We start from the raw sequence: 22,870 nt of genomic DNA on the forward strand, positions 1-22,870 counted from the left end.
TTAACTTTGAATTGTGCCACTTGATCACACCTGATCGAATCGTGACCGTTGATCTCATCAACAGTGATCAACGGTCAACATCACACCAAAACCAAAGCCGCCCTTCGCGAGCCACACGAGTGCACACGAAGTGCGAGCAAAATGCACCTCATTGCGTCGCACACACGCATGCGCGTGCGTTGTGTGGTATCAAACCCCCATACTCTCCTCTACTATTTCTAAGGAGTATAAATCAGCTCCTATTAAAATACTGAAAACAAAGCCTATAATTTTCCAATGTGGGACAAGTTCAAAACTGGGTTTTGCAAGAGAAAAGCTAATTTTTTAATCAAGTGTGTAGGTGCAATTTCTCATGTAATTGACCAATCAAACCCATTGGATTTAATCTCTTATGAGTCCCTATTCCTGAAAAATTTGAAAAGGAAAAATAAAAAGAAATTGAAAGAGTGTTGCTTGATCGGAGGTGCAGGTCGGAGTGCTGTCGATCCTCTAAGTTGGGTTGTTGGAGGGGTGGACGGGGGGCTGAATTAGAGGGTGGATGAAGGTGGTGGAGGTTGTCTTCTGCAAGGGGGAGATTAGAGCCACTGCGTTTTGATTCTCATTGATGGAGTGGATGGAGAGAGAAAGGGAGGGAGAAGATGAGACCAAGGACTCACCCATTTCCCCATTTCTGGTCGGCAACTCACCCATGCTAGTGGTGGAGTGAACGCTATAGGTTCCCTCTGCTAAGTTGATAGCTCTTAATGATCGACTAGAGCTATATGATTCGATGTTACATGTTCAAGCAACCATTACTGACTGATCAATTGATTTCAAAGCGGGAACCGAAGCAACTACAAATAGAATCTCTGATTCACTTCTTATGCCTCAGATTCCAAGAACTACACCAAGCAACGACTACAAACTTCAAAGAGGGTAGAGGGAACAAATCATTCTCAAGCTATAGAAGCAACGACAACAGTGTGACAACCGGTGATAAAACATGGGCGAGAGGGAGAAGGAACGAAGGTAACGGACGGAGAGAGAGAGGGGGTCGTGTAGAGGGGTCCGCTGCTGCAGGGACGATGATGAAATAGGGGCAAGAGGGACTTGCGTGTAGAAGAAGAAGAAATGAACTTTCGCTAAATGGGCATTTCAGCCATGACATAATATTTTAACGATAATCGTAATTTTTCGAAACAATAAAGGTAACATTAGATAATAGTATAAGGATATATTTAATTAATTAACTATAAACCATAAGGATAGTTTAAGAAATTTATCCATAAATAAATATGCTATAGCTAATGTTTAAGGCCACAATTTTTATTTATTTATTTTTTACCTAGAGTTGAGTTGAGATTTTTTTTCTTTTTTGATAGAAACCAAAGATCAAAAATCAAAAATCGGGAAAAGGATGGGGATGAGGCCATGGGGGTTTTTGACTTTTTTCTCGACGAGGGGTATTTCCGACATTTTAAAAGTTTAAATGGGCAAAAAGCGCTTATTTTAAACCAAACTCAACCTTAACGAATTTATTTCGTTGCTTTGCTATAAGTATAGCAGTTGCAGTTGCAGCTGAACGGTGAGATTCACTCAGCAAAATTGCAAAGTAAAAGCTTTTGGGAGGGAAAGGGAAAGAGACATGTCCTCGAACAACCCTTCACAACTCCTGCCTTCAGGTACCTGACTCTCTCTCTCTCTCTCGTTCTTCGTCTTCTTAATGGTTAATTTATGTTGTTTTGTTAAGTCGAAGGAGGAAGTTACAGAGCTCGTTTTTTTTTTTTTCTTTTTCTTTTTTGGTTTTCAGAGCTGATAGATCGATGCATAGGGTCGAAAATATGGGTGATAATGAAGGGTGACAAGGAGCTAGTTGGAACCCTAAGGGGTTTCGACGTTTATGTCAACATGGTCCTTGAAGACGTCACAGAATAGTAACTACTATCTCTTTCTTCCTCTCACTGTAAAATCTAATTAGGGTTTTCTTAATCTATTGAAGTTTTACTTACTGATTTATAAGTTACGAACTCTGTTATGAGTAAGATTTTAGTTGTCTTGAACTTTTCATGTGCATTGGCACCTTGTTTCAAATATAAGCTCTTCGGACTATAAGTAATTCTCAAAAGACTAAAAATTGTTGTACATGCCGGATAAGGTACAGGGCTACACTCCGTCTTGTGCAACCCTGAAAGATGGGTTAGGAAATAGTAAACTGCCTTTTGATCCACTCTTCATTTGCTAAAGGTACACAGCCATCCAAAACCACTTCGTAGAGAGCTTTGTAGGTGCAATGATCTCTCTCATGGAATTTCCGATCTTTTATGGAGCTAAGCAGAATGATTTTATGGAAGCGCATTTCCCTTGGCCATGTTATGAGAAATTGATAAGTTGACAAGAGAGAACGTGCCCTTATTATACAATTCTTATCATTCTTCGCAAGTCATTAGGGATGAGATCAGTGATTTAAAAGGCACGCACAGGTGAGGCACATATTAGAGTATGTGCCTTGCCTAGATCCCAGGCGGAGTATTTTCAAAAGGCACATGCCTGGTGCGCCTTGCACTTCAGCCCAGGTGTGCGCCTTATTGAAAAACTGTGCATTTTTTCTGTTTTTTTTTGTGTGTTTAGCAGTTGGGCCATGCAAGTCCAAACAGGTCCATGTTAGGGTCTAAAATTCTTAACCCCTATAAAAAAGAAGGTTTTATAACTTAAATGTCTTTTAAAAATATCATTTTTTATAGGGATTAAGAATTTTAGACCCTAGTGTGGATTTGTTTGGGCTTGCCTCAAGGGGCTTAGTACAAAGGCGGCTTATAGAATCAAGAATGGGCAGTTTCTATGGGCAGTTTGGGAGGAAAGAAATTCAAGAATATTTGAAGAAAGAGAAAGGAGTAAGGAAGCCCTAATGGAAATCATAATCTTAAGAGTGGCACAATGGGATTAATCAAAAAAAAAAAAAGAGTGGCACTATGGGTAAAAAGTTTGAAAATATTTTCAGACTTTAAGGTTGAAGACTTTTTTAGGGCCTGGGCTGTTATTGTTGGTTCATCTTCTAGAAGACAGAAACCTGCTGAGATGTGGTCACCCCCATTATGTGGCTGGAAGAAACTGAATTTTGATGGGATTTGTTTGGGTAACCTGGGCCCTTTAGGCATAGGGGGATAATTAGGGGTGAGAAAGGAAACATCAAACATCATAGCCTTATACTCAGGCCTGCAGAACAGGGTGATGTGGCAAGAGCAGAACTGTTAGCTGCAGTATATGGGGTTGAGAAGGCAAAGGAGTTGGGCATTGATAACCTAGTCATTGAGGGTGACTCGAGAACCGCTGGGAAATGGCTGAAGGAAGGAGAGGGGGTGACATGACACCTGAGGAATGACTTCAGGCGTATTAAATGGTTAGCAAAGGGCTTGACTATCAGAGTTAAGTGGGTGAGAAGAACTGCCAACAGCTTGGCAGATGGTCTAGCTAAGCAAGGGGTACACAGGACTCAAAGGTCTTCCCATAAGCGGATTTTATCCCCTTTTCCCACATCATACCTGATGGAACTAATGAACATAGGGTAAACGTGAATAGCTTTCCATGGAGAGGTTGAAGTTGAGTGATGAGCCAATTTAGCATCCCAACCAGTACAATCTAGACCATAAATGCTTGCAATTACTTTGTGCCACAACCTATCTCTTTCAAAGGGAAATCTCCACAACCATTTACCCTACAAGGTGGTGTTCCTATGAGCAATGTTTCCTAATCCTAGACCCCCTTGACCTCTTGGCTTGCTAACCTATTTCCACTTGACTAAATGATTATTTTTTTCCTCCCCTGGTTCCCATAAGAAATCCCTCATGAACTTTTCTAGTTGTCTTGTTATCCTTGCTAGGATGCAAAAAGTGGAAAGGAAAGTAAATTGGTAGATTTGCCCGTGTAGCCCTAATCAAGGTGATTTTTCCCCTAAAGATAAATAAGTTCTCTTCCAAGAGGCTAGTTTCTTTGCAAACCTCTCAACCACCGGCTTCCAAAATCCTTCTATCCTTGGGTTTCCCCCCAAAGGTAAGCCTAGGCAAGTAACAAGCCAACTCCTAATCTCACAACCCTAGACCTCTGCAAAGCTCAAGAGCTCCTCTTCCTCCAAATTAATTCCAGCACCGCTTTTGTTCCAATTAATCCTCAAACTAGAAATACCCTTGAACGTCTTAATTAGAAACTTTAGGTTTTGCACCATTTCCAAATCAATGTTCTTGCAAAATAAAACTGTATCATCAGCGAATTGGAGATGTGAAGCAAATACTTGGTCTCTTCCAACCCTGCAATCCCTAATCAGGCCCTGGGCATTTGCAGCTACAATCATCTTACTGTGGACCTCTGTTACTAGGGTGAAGAGGAAGGGAGAAACAAGGTCCCCTTGTCTAGAGGTGTAAATCGGGCCGTGCTGCCCGCGGCCCGGCACGACCATGCGGGCCGTGCTGGGCCTGGGATTTTAGGTCCACGGGCCGGCACGGCCCAGCCTGCAGCCCGGCCCAACACGGCCCGTGGCACGACCCATATATATTTTATATATTATAATTATATAATAATATATGCTATATAATATATTAATAAAATAAATATATTTTTTAATTTTATTATACTAATTTATTTAATTATTGCATATATAAGCAATTTTATACACAAAATTCATATAAAATTAAAATTATAAGTTTTTTGTCAATTTTTTTAAATAAATAGCTTTGGCCTGATACACGGCCCGACCTGTTCCGAGGCTCGGCCACGGGCCAGCCCCGCCCGTGGCACGGCACGAGCCCACATGGGCCCGGGCCGTGGGCTGTGCCGGGCTGACCCCCAAAATTTTCATCGGGGAGGGCATTTGTGCGGGCCCGCCCATGGGCACTTTACACCTCTACCCTTGTCCTAGGCCTCTCTTGGCTGGGAAGAAGTCTTTCGCCACTCCATTAATAAGAATGGAATAGTATACTGACTTAATGCAGCCATTAATCCACTTCCTCCACCTTTCTCCAAACTCAATCCTTTCCAGGATTTCTAACAGGACGTTCTAGTTCACCAAGTCATAGGCCTTTTCTTTATCTACTTCCTCATCTTAGTGAGAACATCTGTTACTAGTCATGAGTAGTTACTATTTAATACCACAAATTGAGAAACATGACATACTCAGTATGTAGCCTAAAGTCTAACATGTTCTCAACCAATGGTTAAACTTGAGGAAGTTAGCTTAAGAAGGTTGACATGCAAATTCCTGGTGTGTTTTATGCAAAGCTAGGATTGGAGCTTTCTGTTGGGAAGTTGCTCACGAAAAGATCAACACTTGTGATTTGCTTCAAAGAAAGCACAAGAACTAGAGCTTATCCTCACACTGGTGTGTTTTATGCAAAGCTAATGGTGGGAACTGTTACCATCTACTTATCTCTTGTTCCTTTACTGCATATATTTGGGAATGGTTTTTCTCCTTGTTTGGGTGTAGGTGGAATCCTCTGGTGGATGAGCAAAGGTTATTTAATCCTTCATTCTTTTCATGGCCAAATAAGAGGGAAAGACTAATGTGGAGATGCACTAATTGATAAAAAAAAATGTGGAGATGCACTTGAGCGGCGATACTATGCAATATGGGAAGAAAGGAATTCAAGATTATTCTTGGAAAAGGAAAGAAATAAGGAAGACATGATTGAAGTAATAATGGTTAGGGTGGCTCACTGGCGCAAATCTCGAGTCCTTTTCTAATGTAACTACAGATTATATTCTTAGAAAATGGAAGGAAGTGGGAAAATCTGTTCCTTATACACTTGCTACTACTCTTCTTTGATGTCCACCAGAAATAGGATTTATCAAACTTAACTTTGATGGTAGTAGCATGGGAAACCCAGGATCATCAAGAATTGGTGTACTTAGGGATGATGAGGGGAGATAATTGCCTTATTTTCAGGCCCGGTGGGAGAGGGAGATTCTCTTAAAGCAGAGGTTTTGGCAATGATGGAAGGAGTCCAAAGGGCAAGGTCTTTGAATATTAGGAAGTTAATAGTGGAAGGGGATTCACAGTTGGTTGTAAATTGGCTGCATGCATAGTGATGAAATGGAGATGTGGTTTTACAACAATGAAAAGAAAAAATTCAGATGGCTAACGAGGGATATGGAAGTATCATTCAGCTGGTGCAAGTGTAGCGCCAATTCTTTTGCAGATACTCTAGCAAAACAAGGGGTGGGATGACCAGTTCTGTTCTGGGCTCAATTGTAAGGGAAAGGTGCAATAAGGGGAAAGATAAACTCTTTTATCTCTTACTGTATTTTCTATGTGTTTACTCAGTGTACTTTATCATTTTTCTAATCTAATGAAATTTCACAGTTACTGATAAAAAGAAAGGTTGGTATGCAAATACCACCTTATGAGTTATGAGGGACAAAATGTCTATATTGTCAAAGTTATGCCTTGTATGAGCATGGATGTTTATGAAACATTAAACATGATCCCTTCTGGATGACTTCTGGACTTTTGTGAATGTTGAAGTTTTTGGGTTGTTGCTTATTATTGTCAAACTTGGTAATGGTGTTTGGTCTTGTTCTGAACTTGGTTGCATTTGACATCAACTAGTGATACTCAATTGGGAGATATCTAGGTCTGTTCTGTTGGTGCATTTAAGAAAAGAATGGAGATAAATGATTATTGTGACAAGGTCTGCAACTTTTGTAATAGAGAAAATACTCTGGTATGTCCTCTTTGATGATTTCCTAAATCCTGCCTATAGGTAGTTTCGAAATGGTTTTGATGATCTGTATTTAGCAAAAACATATTAATTTTCTATGTATTAGTTGTCTAAAATGTTTGCAAAGTGTTTTTTTTTGGACACCATCTTGGTAGTGGACAAGCATTGGATTCTTATGGGAATAAGTCCTTCCTTGTTGCTACCAGTTCTGAGTATTATAGGCAGAAGGCTCATATTACAAGTATTTGATAAGCCTTTATACTTGTTGAATACCCTTTGGATCAGATTAAATTTTTTGGGCACTACAAGTAGCTAAACTTGGCTCTAAACAACCCTGGGTCATGTTTGTGCTGAGTTGGACTCAGTTCACAACTGTACAACACTACAACTTCTCCTATTTCAAGAAGAATTTAAGTTGGTTTAGGATCAAGTTCATGATCGATTTGATCTGGGAACCTTATGGGTTCCACACAAGAAAAAAATGCATTTTGTAGGAGGGTAGGACTGAGCACAGTGGGGGTCTGTCTGAAGAATGGAGGATGGCTCTCTTCGTAACTAGAGAGAACTTAGGCAGGAGAGAGTGGGGTATGCTTACGGTTTTCTAGAGGGCTAGGCAATACTTTGTGTTCCTTTTCCTCAGCGAAATCCTGTATTTATAGACAATTCTGCATGGAGATTATGGAGACCTCCTAACCTCGGAAGGTTTCTCTTTTCGTATTGTGATAGACAATAATTCTTAAGAGTTTGGGATTATCTTAATTTACCGCCATATGGGTTGGACAGGAGGTTGTCACATGTCCTCTTAGGACTTTGGTACTTGGGTATCCCCTTTCCCAAAACGTGTTCCCGAGGATGTTGGCTACAATATCCTTTCCTTATCCCTTTTGGCATTAGTGTGCTTCATCTGTCTTTGGTGTTGCTATTCACCAATCACATGTCTTGTCTGGTGAGGTGTTCTGTTGAGTGGTTGAATAAAATATATAATGCCTTCATTGCCTTACCAATTCGCAAATTGTGATCTCTAGAGCCAATGCTTGGTATTTGCTTCCATTGCATACCATGCGATGGATACTTTCTAATTCCTCATCCTACACACTTGTTCTATGCTTTTAATAGTTTTGGATTTGTTCTCAAATTGGATTGAAGAAGGATTTTGGAGAAATCCTAAGCTTGCTCAATCTGTAATACATAGACATGTTGGTGTCAACAACTATTATAGAGATTCACTTTTCCCTAGTGAAGGAGCTTGATTGATTGGATCAATTGAAGCTATTGAAACCCTAGATGAGAGATTGAAGTTTAAATTTGGGAGTGTTTTGGACAAAAGGGGCATTTGATCTAGAAGTCAAGAGTTGTACCGCCTACAACTTGACTTGATCAAATGATAAGGTCCAATTTCAGGTGTGTACACCCTTAGTAGACTTCCTGCACTTGTGGAAGCTAGTTTTTGACAAGTATGATTTCTTATTATGGTTGATCATTTGATCAGATTTCCATGGGGTTTTTCATTGGAAATGATCATGTGCAAGGGAGAAACCTCTTAGAAAGGGATTGATTGAGAGGCTAGATCAAAATTTGAGAAAATTTCAGTTCTGTCCTGTTTATTTCCAATCTCCCTTCTGGCAGATCACACTCTATTAAATGGGAAAAATCCTCATTGACAACCTTGATTATTTATGTTTCTGGCATCATTATCATAGGCAGTAACTTGGTAGAGATTGTGAAGTTGAAGAAATTTCTTGCTACTGAATTTAAAATAAAAGATCTTGGAAAGTGGAATTACTTTCTGGGTATTCAGGTGACAGAGGAATCTTTATATCTCAAATAAAGTATGTTCTATATCTCTTAAAGGAGACTGGATTGGGAGTGAAACCTGCAAATACTCCTATTGATCCAAATCACCAAGTGTAGATCAAGGAGAAATTTTTGAAGACTAAGGGAAGTTTCAAAAGTTGGTAGGTTGGCTAATATGTTTGTGTTTGACTAGATCAGACATATCTTATTCTTTTGATGTTATTAGTCAATACATGCACCAGCCACGTTCTCATCTTGTTGGCTATATGACATAATATATGTATAAAATAGATTTTATAATTGACAAATATAAAATATTATATATAATATATTATATGTGCCATTTTATAATATATATAAATATAGTATAAAATAAAACGTATATGTGTATATAGTTTATATATGTAATTTATAAATATATTGGGTGTCAGGCAGGGCTGGAAATGATCACCCCTAAAGGGAGCTGCAAGGAATAAATATATGGGTGTACTGGGCAAGATAGGCATGACTGGTATACATGCTTAGCTTAAGGGGAAGTGTTAGAATATTTATGTTGATTGTAATGAGGGCAATATTGTAAATTCATTTTTCACTATATGTAGCACTCTTTTTGTTGACTAATCAATTGTGTTGACAACTTATCTCACTTTCTTCTTCTCTTCTTCTTATCTCTCTCTTCCTCGACTCTCTTCTCTTCCTATCTTCTTGATCCCTCTCATCAAAATCTAATTTGGTTGTTCCAAGAGGTTAGTTACCTTCTTGAGGATGAATTGGAGATGATACACCATAATGTATCTCAATAGGAAAGCTCTAGCATTTTGATTATATGCTCATACAGGTATATGTGTATCTACCTCCTTCAATTTGCATCAACATCTTTGACATATCACCATTGCAAGGGATTTAGTACTTCTACTACTAGGAATAAAGACCAATTAGTTTGCTGGCATTGTTACCTTGATCATGTGTCCTTTTTTTATATAAAAGAAGTTGTTTCATCATTTGTTTGAGTCTTGCTTAGCAAAGGTTCTATATGATCTTGTGCTTCTCCAAAGAAAGATGACATAAGGCCTCTTAAGCAAGTGGAAATGAACAAAAGATAAGCAAGTGGTTGATAATTTTGTTGCTTCTCTATCATAAGACACATGTGGGGATAAATACCCATTCTTTTGCCTCCATTGGCTTAAATCTCTAGTATTAATTTTCACTGCATGATTTCCCAAGAGAAGGATTGAAGCTTTGAAGGGATGGGCCTGGCTAGATAGCTTTACCAGGATAAATATGAGGGTTAGAGGCATTGCTGTCTAGAAATTTGAGAAGTTATGAACAAGAGAAGGAACTAATAGGATCAGCCCCCAAACCCTTGACCTCCACCTTCTCAGTCTGTGAAGGCATCCTTTTAACAAGTTCATGGGAGACAAAAATGCTTCACTTTCATTTTCCTTGGTTCCTTCCTCTTCCAAACCTTAAGTCCCATGTAATATCTGAAGAATATAACAAGTTCATGGGAGACAAAAATGCTTCACTTTCATTTTCCTTGGTTCCTTCCTCTTCCAAACCTTAAGTCCCATGTAATATCTGAAGAATATACAAACCTAGGAGGCTTTGAATTGCATTTTTTTTTTAATTAAGAGTTTTGAATTGGAATTTATATAGGGTGGTTGAGCATAGGAAGGGAAATCTCTGACATGAAGGTCTGTCCCCCCACCATAGATGCTCCTAGTCCTGAAGCTGAAGACCAATACTAATCCTACCTAAGAAAGGTGTCAAAAGTTGCATGAATGACATCAATTAGCTTTTACTGGTGCAACAAATGACTCTGTTGGCAGTACCTGCATCTCTTCCATTTATTGATTGCATATTGCTCCTTATCACTGAGTGCCATAGATGACCACCTTCCTCTCTAGGGAACTTTTGAATTTTGCCTAGCAATGAGGTATTCCTGTCTCCCAGTCCACCCATTCCCAGGATACCACCCTCTTTCCTGAGCCAACTCATTCTCCACTTTCATTAATAAATATAAAATTTTCCTTTTAGTTCCTCAATTTAATTATTTTTTGATCAATTACATAGAATTTGATTAATATATGGAATAAAGTACAATGCCCAGATATTTAAAGTTCCTTATTTTCATTACTAAATGAAAAAAATTGCATTTTGGCCCTTAGTACCTAGAAGAACTTCTATTGCTTAAATTTGCCATATAGGTGATTTTCCGTAGGTTTCTCTCTAAGAAATTTTGATGGTGACATGCTGTCCAAAGTTAGACAGCAGGGAAAGTAAAAAGTGGCTCTAAGGCCTCAGCTGACTAATCATTATGTCTTCATATAAACAGATTACAGTTCATCTGCAGGTCCCGAGATCATGGTTCAAAATATCAATACAACCCAATACGCCAGTAGGGGTGTATTGCTCCTTTTTTTTCTTTGTGAACCTGGTTCAGAGGGGTCGGTCTAAGGCCCTTCTACCCCCTGAACCAGGTTAAACCCCGAGACACCCCCTGTAGGGGCGTATCGGGAGGCTCCCGATATGATACGTACCTGCTGATTCAGTCTGATACGTATCGAAATTTCGAACCTTGCCTGGGATTCCCCATTGAAGAGCTTGCTTTGTCACCCTAGATTTTGGTCACTAGTAAAGAACTTGGCAGACTCATGAATCCACCTGAACAACCAATTCAAGCTTCTTCCATTAGCTTTAGCTTCTATAACAGAAAACTGAGACAACCAAGGAGTCCAGCTCCTCGTATATACATAAACATGAAATAACTACTTGAGAATCCTCTTCAATGACCAAATTGCTCCAGTTATGCCCTGCCACCAGGAGCTTTATTTTACTACTAGTTTGTGAGCATAAGTTACCTGATGGTATGAGGCGAATGTCATATACTTTGGAGGAATAAGCTTCCAATTTGAACCTCAAAATATTCTCCATGAGCTTGCTACAATGTGACCCTTATATGCTTTGCAAAATACCTGTCTGTCTCTTTTCATCTCTTTGTAGTTTTGTACATATGACTGTATCAATGTGCTGCGCTGAATATTAGCTATATATGTCCTGTATTGATATTGTAATAGTATGTTCCTATGATAATTTTATCCTTCAAAGAAAACAGAAACTATCCAACAATATGGTACTTGAGCATTGTTGTCATATTGGTTAATCTATCTGGTCCATGGAAGCCGGTTTAGGAACCATTGCTGTAGAACTTATGCCATATTTTTTCCATTGCAATTTCATTTATTAAATGCTAGATTTTTTTTTTCATTTGAACTAAAAAGTTATTTTTGCCTAGTTTCTCCTTTTGCACCTTCACCTGTTTTTAGTTTCACCTTGTTATCTTTTTCAATCTCTAGTATTTGATTTCCATGATGTGTGCCTCTTTAATGTATTTTGGAACAATGTTTTGAAAGGTGTGGGAGCCCCTAGGTGAGGCACCCCCAAAACACCCTAAGGCGCAAACCAAAGGTGTTGATGCCTCTGAGGTGTATGCCTCATACACACCTCATGTGAAAAGAAAGAAAGAAAAGAAAAAAGGAAAGGGAAGGGATGAGAAAGAAAATGAAGGAAAGAGAAGGAAAAAAAGAAAGAAAGGGTAGAAAGTTTAGGCAGGGGGCTTTGCTCCCAAACATCCTCCATGACACCTTTTTTTGTGCCTGGGTCTTTGCTCCAATCCACTTGCGCTTCATTCTTTTTAATATAAAACATATTTCGTAAAATGAACAAAAATAGAAAAACAAAATGAAATCCCTTCCTCTTCTTATTCTTCATCCTCTTTAGGAGGCTTATGCCTCCCTGTACTTGAGGGGCTTATGCCTCCTTGTACTCTGAGAATCCCCTATTTGCTAATGTTGTTCATTCATTCATTGCAATAAAATATCTTCTTAAAAGGCAATGAAAGTTATAAAATCATTATTTTTTATGTGAAAAATAAGAATTGCAGATCGTAACATAGATTTGTTCGGGCTTGCCTCGAGGGGCGTGGTACAAAGGTGACTCATAGAATCAACTCATCAAGAATCCCATATGTTTTACATCACATTAGCTACTTGAAGCAATGTAATTAAGGGAAAAAGATATTGTGGGTTTTACATGCTTGAAAATGCTTTAAATGTGTGCTTTTATTTTTAAAATTTCACTTGAACACTTTACATGTTATGTTTATGTTTTTTTTTTTTTTTAAATTTTAGATAATAGGTTTTTAAAACATTTATTTTAAAATTCAAGTTTATATTTTTTATTAACATTCTGTTTAATATTTTTTGCATTTTTTGAATTTTCTGACTTTTTTTTTTGTTTTTTTTTATAATTTTGCACCTTGCTTAAAAAGGCACGTGCCTCAGGCACAAATTGGCCCTTGCGTTTTTTTTGCACCTTGCGCTTTTAAAACACTGGTGGGAGGGTTGTCAGATCAAGCAAGTGAGGTAGGGGAAGGAAAAGTGCAGGAAGAAAAGGGGGTTGGTGGGTAGGCCAAAGGAAAATGGGAGATGTGTGGTGGGGGGGGGGGAGCAGGGGGTGAGAAGGGTGGGGGAAGGGAAGAGAAGAATGGCAATCAATACAAGGGTGGGGGAGGAAGGAGGGTTGGGACCAAGAGGTAAGTGAAGGGGGAAGAAGTAAGAATTGGGTGAATGTTCAAGGGATTGAGGCTCCATTTTGGTAGGTTTTAAGCTTTGGTTGAGTTGCTCTTCCTTTAGCTCGGCTGTTTTTATCTTTATTTTTTATTTTTTTTTTTGGGGGGGGGGGGGTTGGGATAAGCATTTGCTAACTAACCTCTCTAGCTTAGCTGCTTTGAAGCCACTAAAAGAAGCTTCAACCAAGAACTTTGTAAGGGGCTGAAAACAGTTAGTTTGGGCTCTCCAAATTTTTCAGCAAACATTGCTTACAGGATTGGGGATCAAGAGATAACTCAATGAGAGCTCTTCTGTTACCTTGGTTTGATAATTCATGACAAGGGGTGATAAATAGGGTATAGAGGATCTTTGGAGTTGGCTTTCCATACATAATGCGTCTAAAAATGATACTCTTTCTTTTTTGACAGTGTTTTGGGGGGGGGGGGGGCGCTAATGGTATATACTGGTACATCATCTCATTGTACAGGTCTTTTGTTTTAATGAAAAGTATACCTTCTTCAAAAAACAAAGAAAAAATTCATAACAAGGGAGTTTATGTGTACTATCTTTGAAACTGTTTTACCTTCTTTGGCCTGATGCTTTCTTTTTGAGCAGAATGGCAGTTCACTTTAAAAAAAAATTCACATTGCTTATCAAAAAAAAAAAAAAACAAAAAATCATAACAAGGGAGAGATTGAGGAAGGGTTTGTCACCCATAGAATTGGAGCAGGATGGGCAAAATGGAGGGGTGCATGAGGAGTCTTTTGTGATAGTTGAATGCCACTCAGGTTAAAAGGAAAAGCCTATAAAAACAGTTGTAAGACCAGCAATACCGAATGCTGTATGGAGCAGACTGCTGGGCAGTCCAAAAGATGTCCAAAAAAATCAGTGTGTTTGAAATGCGTATGCTGAGATCATGAGTAGGAAAACTAGAATGGATAGGGTCAGAACTCAGAAATGAAGTCATTTGAAGGAACCTTGGGGCAGCTCCAATAGGTGAGAAAATGAGAGAAAGTAGATAGATGGTTTGGCCATGCGCATCGAAGACCATATAGAGTGAATTTAGATTAGCTGAACACTATAGTTGTTTAGTAGGCTGTGAGACCAATGGTAATGCCCCACACAAGTGATAGATTATATGGGTCCCACACTGAGAGATTGAATGGTTGTAGGCCCTATGTATTTTATGACTGATGTGGAATGTTATAATTGATTCTACAGCCTACTGGACAGTTATTGTGTTCAGCTAATCCTATCTTGTATAGAGCACCTGTAAAAAGAAGTGATTTGTTACAAGTTGAAGGGGCTGGAAGGGCAAGGAGCAGACAAATGGATGTGACACTAAACAGAATGGAATGGTGAAACAGGATCCATGTAACCAACTCCATATAGTTGGCATGGCTTAGATGATGATGGTGGTGATTGCTTATAGGTTTTCTGGGTTGGCCCTACCTCTCAAAGCCCAAAGCAGCAATACGAATGCCTTATAAAACAGGAACTAGTAAAACGAATGCCAGAGTAAGTATGGAAACCATCTAGTGTGGGCCATTATCGATCCTTTCTGGAGAAGTTATTTATTTATTTTTATGAATTCCATTCTGGAGAATGTTTGGTCTATGGTTTTTAGTATTTTACATCAAGAATCATGAATGTTGACATTCACCTTAAGAATTTATTGGTTTCTTTGCATCCCCTCAGCCCTCTCTCTCTCTATCACTTGAATCATGTTTTAAGAAAGTATCCCATTTTATCAACACAAAAATGGGTTTTGTTGTCCTTAATGCATTGGTTTTTTATAAATAAATAAAAAAAGACATATGGTCCTATCATATTCAAAGGTTTAAGGCTTCTGAACTATCACTCAACTCTCATGTTGCAGGCCTGCAACACATGAACATTGTCATGGTGTAGCACATAAGCAACTATTTATGTGATGAAGGTGTGGTAGTGCTGTAGTGCAACCTAGTCATGGTTGTAAGAGTTGATTCTCAAGTTCAGCTTTAAAAGCTATTAGTTATATTCCTTGAGAATTCATGCCAGGGTGGTGGGATCATTGCTGGAGTATTTTGGGTGAATAGGAGTTCTGTTTTTTGGGCTCAATTGTAGTTCTTATTATTTTGGATGTATGTTGACTGTTTTGGGGAGTTAAGTTATTTTAGCTCCCCTTTGTAATTTTATTCTTAATTAATGAATTTCTGTTATTGATAAAAAAATCATTGCTGGAGTATTTTGCTCAGATGTGGGAGCATGTCACTTTGAGTGTTAACCCTGATTTGAGGGTGAGATTCTCTAAATTGGCAAACCAATTTGTTCTTGTTTTTTAATGAGAAAGGAATACATAGTATGATACAATGGTGAATAAACCAAGCCAAAACACATGACATCCTGAATAATTTGTTTTCGGCATTTGTCATCTAAAAATGTAATGATTTCTTTGTGTTGGATTGAAGTCTTTGTATGTATGAGTATTCGGCTGATAAGAGTTCTTATTAGCCTATACTTAAGTTTAAGTTGTCCTATACTGGGCCTTTGTTAATGGGCCTAATCCTGTTTAATGTTTTAAGTTGTCTGGGTGTCCCATCACTAATCAGGGGCATTCTAGTAACTTCCTGTATCATTGTACTACACCATAATATAAATAATAGTACTGTAGACTGAGCAAAATAGTTCGACATTCCAGCATCTCTTTTTCTTCTTCTTCTCTTTTCTGCTACTTCGGCTACAGTAATTTAGCTTTCATGGTATCAGAGCATTAGCTTCTTCTTGGTTTCAGCCGGCACACACTCTCTTCTCTTGCTGTCTTTTCATCTTCTCTCTTCCTTTTCTGGGTTGCTGTAGTGAAGACCTAGGGGTGTAAGAGAGTAAAGCAAGTTCGAACCTAGGGTTTCTCTTGGTTGTAGGACTCAAGGGAAGTAAGACCCAGAAGTAGATGTCCTACTAGGTTATTTCCAGCAAATAGTAGCTATTTGGCTACTAAGAGAGGTCTGTGTAGGACAGACCTAGTTGAGGACTGATTTCAGCTGTCCTAGCACTAGCCGAAAGGGGCTTAGCTACTTCTACAGTTGCAGCTTCGGTGCTCCAGCAAGACTCACACAAACTTAGCTTCTTCTACAGAGCCCACTGTTCACTTGCTACTGTTGCAGCCTCGAACTGTTCACTCGCTACTGTACCCGAACTGTTGCAGTTTTTTGGTTCAGCCCAAGTGAAGTCTATCTAGTGTTCTACCAGCACTGTGAACACTTCTACCAGCATAGCAATGTGGCAAACAGCTCCAAGTTCAGGGTGGTTATCAGTCTGAAACCCCTCACCACTGTTGTGAGATTACCTAGGGAGCTGCCAGCTCCAGATTGTTCAGCACTGTGAACCCTAGTTGAGGACTGATGTCAGCGGTCCTAGTATTGGCCGCAAGGAAGGGCACTCTCTTTACAGTTGCAGTACTCAAAGTTCAAGTGGAGTCTGCATAACACAATAGTTGAGAACCCTTAGCTTCAGGTCGTTTACCAGCCCAGAACTCCTTGCTTGCTGTTGTAACTGAACTGTTTCAGAACTGTGATAGTCTCGGCAAGTCTGAAACTGTGTCGAGTGCTGTCAGAACCTGCTGTGATCATTTCAGCTAATCAGATCTGCTCCAGAACTGGTTCAGAACCTTCAGAACTGCTTCGGCTGGTCTTAATCAGTGTCACCTACACAGTGGCTGCAGTCAAGATGTCTTCAATACCCAGAGATGTTTCTTCTAGAGATAATAGGCCTGCGGCAAGTGGGAATTTTGTCGCCAGCAACAATGATGACAACTCACAAAATACACCAACAGTGTCTTCTTCTCCTATGGGACAGGTTGTTGATTCCTCTGGAACTGGTACATTGGGCTTCACTGCTAGTGAGGTTGAGGTCCTTAGCAGGGCATTAGCCCGTCTAAGAAATAATTCTTTTGCTTCTACATCTCTTGCTAGATCAAGTACAACCTCTGCCTTCAGTGCCACTGGCTCTATTGACTCTACTTCTTGGGTTATTGATTCCGGTGCTACTGACCATATGACACATATGTTTTCCCTATTCTCTTCATATCATTTGTTGTCTGGTCAGGATAAGATGAGAGTTGCTGACGGGTCTTTCTCCACTATCTCTGGAAAGGGAATTGTTGACCTAAGCAAGGACCTCTCTTAAGTCAGTTTTACATGTTCCCAGTCTTACCTCAAATCTCTTGTCTGTTTCAAAACTTACCAAAAATTTGAACTGTAGTATAACCTTTTTTCCTACTCATTGTGTCTTCCAGGACAGATTGACAAGGAGAACGATTGGGTGTGGTCATGAGTATGGAGGCCTCTACTACCTTGATGCAGACATCAGCTCAGCCTTACAAGCATCTGCTGCTAGTAATCCGGAAAGTGTGGAGTCAATAGCTAAGCTGCATCTTTGGCATGCTAGGCTAGGTCATGTGTCTTTCTCCTCATTAGAAATGTTGTTTCCCGAGTTGTTTAAGGGCATTCCAAGTCAGAGTCTAACCTGTGAAGTATGTCAAATGTCAAAACAATGTAGAACTGTGTATCCAATTTCCAGCAATGAAATTTGTGCTCCTTTTGATTTGGTTCATTTTGATGTCTGGGGTCCTTCACCCATTGTTTCCTTTGATGGTTTCCGGTACTTTATCAGTTTTATTGACCACTACTCTCGTTGTACATGGATCTATCTGTTAAAAGGACGGGATGAAATACCACGGATAACCATGGCATTTTGCAAGATGATTGAAACACAATTTAATAAGAAGATTAAGCAATTCAGGTCAGACAATGCTGCTGAATACTTTGAAAAATCCTTAAACTTATTCATGGAAGATGTTGGCATACTACATCAGTCATCCTGTGCTTATACTCCTCAGCAGAATGGGGTTGTTGAGCGCAAGAATAGACATCTATTGGAGACAGCTTGAGCCTTACTATTCCAACACAAAGTCCCCAAGCAATACTGGTCTCAAGCTGTACTTTCTGCATCATATCTGATAAACCGGATGCCATCTAAGGTGTTGGGTATGAAAACCCCTTTCTCTGTTTTGTGCCCCACTCTTCCAGACTTTTCCCTTCCTCCTCGGGTCTTTGGCTGTATATGTTTCATACATGTGAAGGATCCAAAGAAGACTAAGCTGGATCCTAAGGCTACAAAGGGAATATTCTTGGGGTACTCTCCTACACAAAAGGGTTACAAGTGTTATGACCCTGTCTCCAAGAGAAAGTATGTCACTAGAGATGTGGTGTTCTTTGAGTCTCAACCCTATTTTCAGTCTTCTCAGAATCCTCTTCAGGGGGAGACTAGTGGGATGGAAGAGGATTCTCATTCTCCCTCCTTTTTTGTTCCCCTATCTGCCTCGGGTCTTCCTTCCTCTCCTCCTACTCCTAGTTGTGACATTCCGGGTCAACCCAGTGAGGCTCCCACTGTGCCGGTTACCTCTCCTGATGCTGTAGATGTTCTTGAAGGCTTCAGTAGGCAACAAAAATAGATACTTACATACAACAGAAGAAAAATGGGTCCTCAACCTCATGACAGCAATCAGTTGGACTCGGATCAATCTGTCTCTACAATCCAAGGTAATTTCAACTCTCATACTTCTGATTTGGATCTTCCTATTGCTCTCTGTAAGCCTATCCGCTCTTGCACCACCCGACACCCCATTGCTGATTTTGTTTCTTAGTCACACTTATCTCCTGCCTATCACTCCTTTGTGTTTGCTCTTTCCTCTGTGCGTGTTCCTTCTAGGTACTCAGAGGCTGTGCCTGATCCAAGGTGAAAAGAAGTTATGAATGAAGAGATGAAAGCCCTAATGAAAGCAAGAACTTGGGAATTAGTGGATCTGCCAGAGGGGAATACCACTGTTGGGTGCAAGTGGGTGTTTACTGTAAAGCACAGGGAGGACGGGTCCATTGAAAGGTACAAGGCCAAACTTGTGGCAAAGGGTTTTACTCAGAAAGAAGGGATTGACTACAAAGAAACCTTTGCCCCGGTAGCAAAGCTCAACACAATTCGGGTTCTATTGTCACTAGTAGCAAATTTTTCATGGGAACTTCATCAGCTGGATGTGAAGAATGCCTTCTTAAATGGTGACCTTCATGAAGAGGTATTTATGGAACTTCCACTAGGCTATGACTTTAGTAGAAATGTGTGCAAACTGAGGAAAGCATTATATGGGTTGAAGCAATCTCCCCGTGCATGGTTTGAGAGGCTCTGTGGGGCCATGAAGAAAGTGGGGTACACTCAGAGTGGTGCAGACCATACCTTGTTCATAAGGAGACAGGATAGCAAACTTACTGCACTCATTGTTTATGTGGATGATATGGTAATTATCGGGAATGACTTGGAAGAGATAAAAAGACTGAAGGAGTTTCTAGCTTCTGAATTTGAGATCAAAGACTTGGGTCATTTGAGATATTTTCTTGGGATTGAAGTTGCCAGGTCAAGAGAGGGAATCTACATATGTCAGCGGAAGTATGTTCTTGACCTCCTAGAGGAAACAGGCATGATGGGGTGCATGCCAGCAGATACTCCAATGGAACAGAACCATGGCCTGCAGGAATCTGTAGGGGAGGACTACTGTGATAAAGAGAGATACCAAAAGTTGGTAGGGAAGCTGATATACTTATCCCTCACTCGGCTAGATATTGCTTATGCTGTGCATGTTGTCAGTCAATTTATGCACTCTCCAAAGATTCCTCATATGAAAGCAGTTGGAAGGATTCTCAAGTACTTGAAGATTTGCCCAGGGAAGGGAATTTTCTTCAAGGAAAACAATAGAATTGAAATTGAAGCCTACACTGATGCAGATTGGGCTGGGTCTGTTGGAGACAGGAAGTCAACCTCGGGCTACTGTACATTTGTGGGAGGAAACCTAGTCACATGGCGCAGTAAGAAGCAGAATGTAGTGGCTAGATCAAGTACAGAAGCAGAGTATCGAGCTATGGCCCACGGGGTTGCTGAACTCTTATGGCTCAGAACTCTTCTTAATGAACTTGGCATTAAGGCTGAAGGTCCTCTCAGGCTGTATTGTGACAATAAAGCTGCCATCAACATTGCCAACAATCCCGTGCAGCATGACAGGACAAAACATATTGAGATTGATCGGCACTTTGTTAGAGAAAGAATTGTCTCGGGTGAACTCTGTGTGCCTTATACTCCATCTGAGATGCAAATTGCGGATGTACTGACTAAAGGGCTGGCAGCAGCAAAGTTTAGGGACATGCTTGGCAAGCTAAACATGATTGATATCCATGCTTAGCTTGAGGGGGAGTGTTGGATTGAAGTCTTTGTATGTATGAGTATTCGGCTGATAAGAGTTCTTATTAGCCTATACTTAAGTTTAAGTTGTCCTGTACTGGGCCTTTGTTAATGGGCCTAGTCCTGTTTAATGCTTTAAGTTGTCTGGGTGTCCCATCACTAATCAGGGGCATTCTAGTAACTTCCTGTATCATTGTACTACACCATAATATAAATAATAGTACTGTCGACTGAGCAAAATATTTCGACATTCCAGCATCTCTTCTTCTTCTTCTTCTTCTCTTTTCTTCTACTTCGGCTACAGTAATTTAGCTTTCACTTTGGTTTGCTGTTTTTTTTTTTTAATTTTTTTTATTTCCAGTTTTTTGTTGAGCATTTCCTTTTATTTCTTATTTTCAAAGAAATGCTACTAGTGAAGATGATGCTTTGCCCCCGATGGCTGTAGCCACATCATTAATTGGCTTATGCTTTACTGCATCAACTTGATTTGAGTGGAGTACTGGTTTCCACTGTGACAACAATATGCACCTGCATCATTTGTGCTCTTTCTCATATATCTTGATCACTTTATGGCCTTACTTTTTTATGTTGCTGCTCTGTGATCTAAAACGTAATTTCATGATTATGGTTTTTGAGTTTAATTTGTTATTCCCAGTGAAATTACAACCGAAGGACGGCGGATAACAAAGCTTGATCAGATTTTGCTTAATGGAAACAACATTGCCATTGTAAGTGGAATGTGATTGTCTAAAGTGCAGTCTGATAACATCGTTTTACATTCTGAAGGTTGGGTTGCCACCACAAATTTATTGATACTAGCCTTTCTAATGCAGCTGGTCCCTGGGGGATCTCCAGATCCAGAATGAGATTATGAGACAGTGGTGGGCCCTCTATTCTCTGGCATCTTACTTTTAGGTGATTAAGGTAGATCACGTTCTCAGGTTTCATGGGAGATCTGAAGACCAGAAGTCCGCCTTTTTCACCACTAGTTGGTAATTGTAACATTCAGTAGGTTGCTAGGTTTGGGAGAAATTAAAGTGGGATGATCTTTAATTCTTATAATGATGTTGATGATATCCAAATATCTTCATCCCATCCTATACCATTGCCACCTAGTTGTCTTGAAGATTAATGCTTCTTTGGAGTTTTGAATTGCTTTTAGTCCTATCATATTCATGAGTTAATGAATTTCCATGGAATCTTTCAAGGGTTTAAGGCTTCTGAACAAATTTGAAATACTAAAATTGTAGTAGCCTGCAAATGGTATCCCTTTGTCCAATTTTGGATTCAAATCTGATCTAATTAAGGGGCCGTTTAATACCAGTTGAAGTTGCTGAACTGAAACGATTTGTTCTTTTGTCTTTTAGTGGGTAAAATAATTAAATAATAAAATATTCAAGGGTATTACTTAAGCTTCAGCTATTAAAGGAGCCCACAACCTCTTTTTTCACTAGAAGACAAAGCACTAAGCTTTTCAGTTCATTCAACCATTTCAGCTGTTAGCAAATGGCCCCTATGGCAATTTGAATTTGATTCATTTATAATTGGATGTAGAGGCCAACTATGGTGCATGTGGAGTGTTTGATGCATGTTAAAATGTGACATAATTGGATGGAGAGTCCAATTAATCATCTTAAAAACATCAAATGATGTCATGATCTCTTTTTTTGTTCATGCATATTTTTCATGTTTCACTAACCGTAAAAGTGTGCCATTGCTATATATTGCTTTTGGTTGGTTGACGTTTGAGCTATGTTGAATGAATTTTCACAAAATGCATCATATATTGAATAATTTGTGGGTTAAAGTTGTCGTAAGCATTTGAGAAAGGAAATTTTTGGAATGCCAATATTAGGAAGGGCATTTGGTTAAATATAATTAATAAAAAAAATTTGAATTGGGGATGAAAATATTATTGTGTAAGACTTGGGGAGTGTTATTTTCGTGTTAGTGCTTGTGTTTCATTTGGTATACAAACACATAGCCTTTTAGAAGGCATTTTCATTTTATTGCTAGTTTTGTTTAGGACCAGCAAACCATGGTTCTACAATCAACAAAATCTCTTTTTCTCTCAACACTATGAAAAATAGTTTTTTGAACACAACTATATGATTCAAAAATAAGGTTAACAAGGTGAAATGTTTTTTGTATCTCACGCCATATTCATATATTGTATACAATGCAAATATATTTTATATATGTGAAGAAATATATTTTTTAAGTTTTTAACATATTATATTATATTTTAGCATACTATATATTTGATGGTGTGCAATCCGGTCACTCCCAGCTAGCACTTGCGTGGCTCCTGAAAGGTACCTGAGATGGAGAAGATGAGGAATCCCCGGGGGCTTGTCCGGCGGGAACACTCTGACGCTTAAGTTAGAATTCTATGAAAGATGCAAAGAGAGGAAGAAAGCTAAGAGTGCAGATAGCGCGAGTATTAGAAAGTTACCTCTGTCCTTTGGGATTGAGCTACTTATAACAGAACTCTGTCGAATCAAGCCCACCTGCCTTTGA

General features: G+C 39.4%; 1 protein-coding gene across 1 annotated transcript; it reads left to right on the forward strand.

Moving 5' to 3' along the window:
- The first annotated feature begins 1,501 nt into the window (after positions 1–1,501).
- Positions 1,502–21,565, forward strand: SAD1 (Small nuclear ribonucleoprotein family protein). Its single transcript, XM_010260140.3, has 4 exons — positions 1,502–1,661; positions 1,790–1,913; positions 21,006–21,078; positions 21,184–21,565. Exons 1-4 carry the CDS (start codon positions 1,625–1,627, stop codon positions 21,214–21,216), a joined length of 267 nt encoding a protein of 88 aa, XP_010258442.1. The 5' UTR covers positions 1,502–1,624; the 3' UTR covers positions 21,217–21,565.
- The last annotated feature ends 1,305 nt before the right edge of the window (positions 21,566–22,870 follow it).

Source organism: Nelumbo nucifera, chromosome 7 (assembly GCF_055504915.1).
Source record: "Nelumbo nucifera cultivar China Antique chromosome 7, China Antique-T2T, whole genome shotgun sequence".
In the NCBI taxonomy this organism is placed as follows: Eukaryota; Viridiplantae; Streptophyta; class Magnoliopsida; order Proteales; family Nelumbonaceae; genus Nelumbo; species Nelumbo nucifera.

Coding starts and splice junctions, on each gene's coding strand:
- SAD1 (XM_010260140.3), top strand. CDS start 1,625: ATGTCCTCGAACAACCCTTCACAACTCCTGCCTTCAG. Junction 1,662..1,789: donor TTCACAACTCCTGCCTTCAG/GTACCTGACTCT, acceptor TTTGGTTTTCAG/AGCTGATAGATCGATGCATA. Junction 21,079..21,183: donor ATGGAAACAACATTGCCATT/GTAAGTGGAATG, acceptor TTTCTAATGCAG/CTGGTCCCTGGGGGATCTCC.